This window comes from Grammomys surdaster, unplaced genomic scaffold (assembly GCF_004785775.1).
Source record: "Grammomys surdaster isolate TR1022 unplaced genomic scaffold, NIH_TR_1.0 126278, whole genome shotgun sequence".
NCBI classification, from domain to species: Eukaryota; Metazoa; Chordata; class Mammalia; order Rodentia; family Muridae; genus Grammomys; species Grammomys surdaster.
This window is the reverse complement of record NW_021621078.1, coordinates 3,875,960-3,882,198: the sequence shown is the minus strand read 5'-3', so window position 1 is coordinate 3,882,198 and position 6,239 is coordinate 3,875,960. Positions and strand designations below refer to the sequence as shown.

Sequence of the window (6,239 nt, the reverse complement as noted above, 5' to 3'; positions counted from 1 at the left end):
GAGAGGGGGGGGGAGAGGGGGAGGAGAGGAGAGGAGAGAAGAATATAACGCTGGGCACCTCCCCTTTCAGTCCCAGGAGGCTGGAGATGAAGCAGGCAGCTCAGATCTTTTAAACGAGCCCTGCCTCTGTTCATTAGGCTCATTCCAGTGCCTTCTCTGGGTGGCAGTGGGAACATTAAGTCAGGCATTGGAAACCGTTTCCAAGGGAAGACATGAAGTGCCTATGAATAATCCCAGGGCAGACTGCGGTAATGGCAGGATTGTACATGGCCCGAGAGAGTCCTATGTACATTCTCAAATAAGGAACAGCAGGCTTTCTTTAACTGTGCTGGGCTCAGGCCACACTGATGCCAGAGAGGCTTTGTGAGCAGAGAGCTGAAGCTGCTCAGGAGGACTGGAGCGGGAGGGGCGCTGTTTAGGGGAGGAGGTGGAATGCAGGAAGCTGGTGGGAAGGGTTGGAGCAACACAGATGCCTTCCTGTATGTGTCGGAGGCGTGGCGCACGGGGCCTGAACTGAAGGCAGACTAGGATTCCTAACAATGGCTGAAGCTTTTTAGGTCAGACTGGCCAGGCCAACTGGGTTCCAAGGCCCTGGGGACTCTGAGAAGGCTTCCTAGGGGCCAAGCCCCAGCATACTTTCTAAACAGCCAAGCCAAACTACCCTCCAAACCCTGAAGCACACCCTCCCTATCTATCCCAAGGCCAACTTTGGCAGAAGTCCCATCTCCCAAGGGAACTGGCCAGGCTTGGGAGCACAGGCATAACTAGAGCCCTGGGAGAGAGCAGGCATTTCTTACCCAGGCCAGTCACCTTCCGAAGGCAGGTGAGAGCTTGCTGTAGACGGCTGCACTCCTCAGCGCTGGCCCCCCAGCGCCGCAGCATCTCCTTGGCTTTGGCCTCGTCCATCTCCAGCAGGGCATCCAGTGTGAGCTCTTGGGGGATCTCCTGGGGGCACAGAAGGGACAGGGAGAATGCTGAGGGAGCAATAAGGGACTCTCAGCCCTCCACTCTGAAGGCCAGGCCTCCCCGCTGAGTGGCAGGGGCCAGCTGCTGTCTCAGCAGGACAGCCCCTGACTAGAAGCCACCACTTGTCCGGGGCAGAGCTCTCTCACCCCCACCATCAGTATGGCAGAAACAGCAGCTGAAGTGGAGTGCCACCTTCGGGTTGGAGATAAGGGGAAGAAGAAAACAGCAGAAAGGCCTGGATGGGACATCAAAGCCTATTTATTTATTTTTTTAAATACTTTGGTACAGAAAAGTTAGGAGTTATGATATCTTTGGAAGCTCTTCTGGACTTGATTGTATCTGAATCACACAAGAGACATCTCAAGCTAAATTGCTTTTAACAATGATAAAACAACAACTACAAACACAAACAACACTTACTGACTTGTATTTAAGCCACTCAGTGTAGGTCAGCTAGACTGGCCTGTTTATCCCATCTAATTGGGAGGTGGAAGCAGGAAGATCCTAAGTTCAAAGCCTGCCTGGGTTAGAAAGTGATGTCAAGATCGGCTAAGGTAACTTAATGAGACCTTGTCCCATAATAAACAATGAAGGCTGAGGCTGTGGCCCAGCTGGGACAGTGTGCCCATGATGCACAGAGCCCTAGGATCTAGCGCTGCCTAACCTAAGCCCGGCATGGTGGCACATGCCTGTAACTCTAGCTCTTGGGAAGTAGAGGCAGAAGGATCCCAAGATCAAGGTCATCCCTGCCTGCCCAGTAAGTCTGAGGCCAGCTTGGGTTACAGAAGACTGTCTAAAAGGGGGTAGGGACTGGGGAAGCAGGGCTGGCTGTGTAGCTCAGTGGTAGAGAACTTACAGGTCACTGGGAGCACATTACATCTGGAGAATGAGGCTCAAAGGGCCACACTGCCAGACAAAATGTCTTGTGGGAGGTGGGGGTGGGGCATTAAGATGGAGTTTGCCTGCAAACCTGAGCACCTGAGTTCAGTCCCAGAACCAAGAAAAAGAACGTGACTTCACAATGATGTCCTCTGTCCCTGTACATGTGTGCTGTAGTATGCACCTGTGCATGCACTATATACATACACACATTAATAATAATAAAAAAAATCTATGATTGGGCCAGCCACACAGCTTAGCAGGCAGGGATAGCTTGAGAACAAGCATGACAATGTGAGGTTCACTCTTGGATCTCATAAGGCTTCAGGGCAGCATGGTCCTTTAATTTCTACACGCGTGCTGTGGTGTGTAAATATCTGCACACAAACAGATACACACACACACATGCAATCTCCTCAGGAGGGAAAGGGGAAAGTGGTTGAGGGAAGACTTTTAAGACTTTTGTGTAAGAGGCTGGAGAGATGGCTCAGAGGTTAAGAGCTGTCTACTCTTCCAGAGGTCCCGAATTCAATTCCCAGCAACCACATGTGGCTCACAACATCTGTAATGAGATTTGGTGCCTTCTTCTGGCCTGCAGGCAGAACACTGTATACATAATAAATACATCTTTTGTGTTGGTTGTTTGGACAAAGAGATAGGGTCTTACTACATAGACCAGGCTGGCCTCGAACTCACAAAGATCTACCTGCCTCTGACTCCCAAGTGCTGAGATTAAAGGCATGAGCCACCATGCCTGACCTTAGAAGAGATTTCCTCTTAATCCTAATTTTTATTTTATGTATATGGGTATTTTGCCTGTTGAGGCTATGTACTATGTGTGCGCAGTGTCTGTAGGAGCCACAAGAGGATGCTGGATTCCCTGGGGCCAGAGGTATAGACAACTGTGAGCTGTCATGTGGATGCTGAGAATTGAACCTGTGTCCTCTGCAAAAGCAGCCAGTACTTTTAAACACTCAACCATCTTTACAGTCCTCTTCAAGAGTTTTAAGTCTTGTGAGCATCACCTCTTGGTGACATTCCTGACAACATTACATGGCAACACTCAAGAGCCCTTCAAAAGCAAATGGCTTTCTCTGGTTAACCGCAATGGAGTCGTATGAAAAGAACTCAGGCAGACCCTGGAGATGGAGAGTCGCCCCAGGAGAAATGTGGGAGGCCTCTCTGGTGGCCTGCAGGTTGCTGACATCCAGTGAGAAACTAGAAGCTCAGGCCTGAATGACATTCCCCAAATGCTTTGGCTAAGCAACCTGATGGAAATGAACTAAACACCTCAGAAAGGGGCTCAGAATCCAGGGCCCCGTCGCCTGCTCTTGCTTTTTCCATGCTTTGGGGATCCGCCTTCTCTGGAATGCCCTTAGCTGCGTTAGCCACAGGTAACTCACCACTGCCTCTGCCCCACCTAAAATTCCTACATCCATCTTGGAAAAGATGACTAGGGACTGGAAGTCACTCACCTTTCCTCTCCTTGGCAAGACGGTGTTTGTCCCTTGGGCTCATTTAAATTCCAAAGGCATCATTTAACATGAAGCTTTTTCTGTCCCTAAGAAAAACCTCTCAAAACTGCCTACCTCCATCCCTCCCTGTAGAAATAGAGGGTGTGAACGCTGGGATCTTCTGGCCACTGGAGACAATTCCACCGTATCTGTGCATGTAATGTTTTTGTGGCTTTTCTCCCATTCAACTTTCGCCAGTTTATTCCGAGGGACTGTTGTAAGGTAGAGGGAAATTTCCTTTTGCCCCTAAAGTCACTAGAAATTGGATTCTGCCACCAACCTAAATGTACTTGGAAATGGATTCTTTCCCCAAAGCTTCCCCCAAAAGAGCCTAGCTAGCCTGGCTGACATCTTACTTGGCCTTGTTATGCAGGGAAGGTTGCAACACTGGCCTGGGGTTGGACTCTTCACCATCCTCCCACTGGAGAGCTGTGAACTTACACACACGGGCAGTGCCTGACACTGCTAAATAGTTCCCAGTGCTAGAAAACTAATACAAGCATGAACCCTGAGTTAGACTGACTTCAGAGTTGGACCTTTCTTCCTAGCCTAGGAGTCTGAAGATACAATGGATCAACATCTCTGACCTCTAGGACTTACAATGCCCCACCTCTGCTGGGGGTTATGGGAGCTGAGCAAATAAGTAGTTACTATGCACTAAGACACAAACAAATACAGGGAGCCTGTGAAGAGCTCCATGGCTGGACTGGCCAATCGCCGTCTTTATCATCTTCCACATTCTTAATGCCTTCCTTTTAACACTTTCCACAAGTGTAGTAACTGAGGCGCCCACAAAGCCCCGATCAAGTAAGTCCAGAGAGCCTGAAGGATTTCAAGGATTCTGAAGGCAAGTGAATCTAGTTTTGTTTGTTTCCTTGAGGCAGGGCCTTATACTATATCCCCGCGACTTTACAAACGGCTCAGGCTGGCCTCCTGACTCCAGGTGATTCTCTGGCTTCAGAGCCAAGTGCTGGGCTACAGGCCTGCACCACCACGCCCAGTTCAGATTTTATTTTTAAAGAGTAATTTCCCTGTTGGTGCATTTGCAATGCTGTAAATCTTAGAGTCAAGGGGCAAGCTGAACTGACCTGAGTCTTAGAGACTCCTGTGGGCCACGCCCCTCCTCCCATAGCACCTGTGGCAGGTGCCTGTGTCTCCGCAGGGGCTCCAGCAAGACTCTTAGTGCAGTTTACAACAGTTCCCATCACAGTGAGAAAGAAATGCACATTACCAAGAAAGATCATCAGTGGTCAGACAAACTCTTGGCTGTCAGAAATCCTTCCACCCCATCACATGAAACCCCACAGGAAACCGCTGTGGGGGGGCGGCGCAGGGAGGAGAGGCTGATAAAAAACCAGTTCCCACACGGGAGCTTCTCGCCTGCCCACCAGTCTTCCTTTATGTCCCTGGCAGCTGTTCGTCATCACAGTACAGCTTGGCCATCCTTCCTCTTCATTTTGCCGTGGAAAGCAGCTTGCCGATATTGTTGGGTCAGGGACAGGTGACCTTTATCTCCACACAACTGCACTCACGCCTGTGCATTACACAGCACATGCCTGTAATCCCAGTGTGGAACTGCATACAAGAGGATCTTAAATTGGAGACCAGCCTGGGCCACTGGCCGTGATCCTGCCTCAAACAAAAGCCCAACAACAACCACACAAAGCAACATTCTGCCTTGGATGGGATGTCCTCAGCTGGTCACCCACAAAAACCCACGCATGGGCATCCACCCACTCGTACACATAATGCCAAGAAAGCTGAGTCAGCAGCTTCCCGGAAGATGAGGGACATACGCTGTGGTGGGAATGACGGAGTCAGGCACGGGAACCCCAACTTCCAACCTAACAATAAAGCTAATAGGAAGTCCACCCCCTTTTATCCCCTCTTCATCAATCACACCCTTTCAATTTCTCAAACAAAATAATTATACTCATTACCACCACCCATATGCCAGGGCAATATGCCCACTGGTTTGTGTATGCTATCTCCACTGGAACCGACTCAGGAAGCCCATGGCACCTCCATCTATTAAAGCTCCAGGGGTTCGCATGACTTAAACAGCACCCTGTCAGATGCAGGGGCTCCTGCCACTGTCCCATGTTGATGACTGCTAAGCTGGAACTCGGAAGCTCCCTTGTGGGGAGAGGGCTACTTCAAAATAACCAATTTCTACCTTTTGCGTTTTATAAAACATTGGTATAATGCCTGGGACCCAGCACCTCAGAGGGCTGGCCAAGGTGTTTCCCTGAGGAATCACCACCATGTGACAGGCCTCGTACAAAAGGAAGTTGACGGTGAAGGGAGGGGATCTGGAAAGGGGTAGAGGCAGGGAAAGGAGGGAGCCAGAGATGGACAGAAAGAGAGAGGAGAGAGGAAGAGGCTAGCCTGGAACACACGGGAAAGAGAGAGGATAGGAGATGGAGATGGAGAGAGAGGAAAGACAGACAGAGACAGACAGGCAGACACACATAGAGAGAGGCAGAGAGGGAGAGGCAGAGAGAGGGAGAGGGAGAGGAGGAGAGGGAGAGGGAGAAGGAGAGGGAGAGGGGGAGGGGGAGAGGGGGAGGGGGAGAGGGAGAGGAGGAGGGGGAGAGGGAGAAGGAGAGGGAGAGGAGGAGAGGGAGAGGGAGAGGGGGAGAGGGAGAGGAGGAGAGGGAGAGGAGGGAGAGGGAGAGGAGGGAGAGGGAGAGGGAGAGGGGGGAGAGGGAGAGGAGGGAGAGGGAGAGGAGGGAGAGGGAGAGGAGGGAGAGGGAGAGGAGGGAGAGGGAGAGGAGGGAGAGGGAGAGGAGGGAGAGGGAGAGGAGGGAGAGGAGGGAGAGAGGGAGAGGGAGAAGAGGGAGAGGGAGAGGAGGGAGAGGGAGAGGAGGGAGAGGGAGA

The 6,239-nt window shown here is 51.1% G+C and overlaps 1 protein-coding gene across 5 annotated transcripts in view; it reads right to left on the bottom strand.

Moving 5' to 3' along the window:
* Ksr1 (kinase suppressor of ras 1) overlaps window positions 1-6,239 on the bottom strand; it is a 134,911-nt gene that overhangs the window by 33,340 nt on the left and 95,332 nt on the right. For all 5 annotated transcript variants that reach the window (XM_028759198.1, XM_028759199.1, XM_028759200.1 and 2 more), the window contains one exon: window positions 798-945. In XM_028759198.1, coding sequence (XP_028615031.1) covers window positions 798-945 — 148 coding nt within the window. The remainder of the gene's footprint in view (window positions 1-797; window positions 946-6,239) is intronic.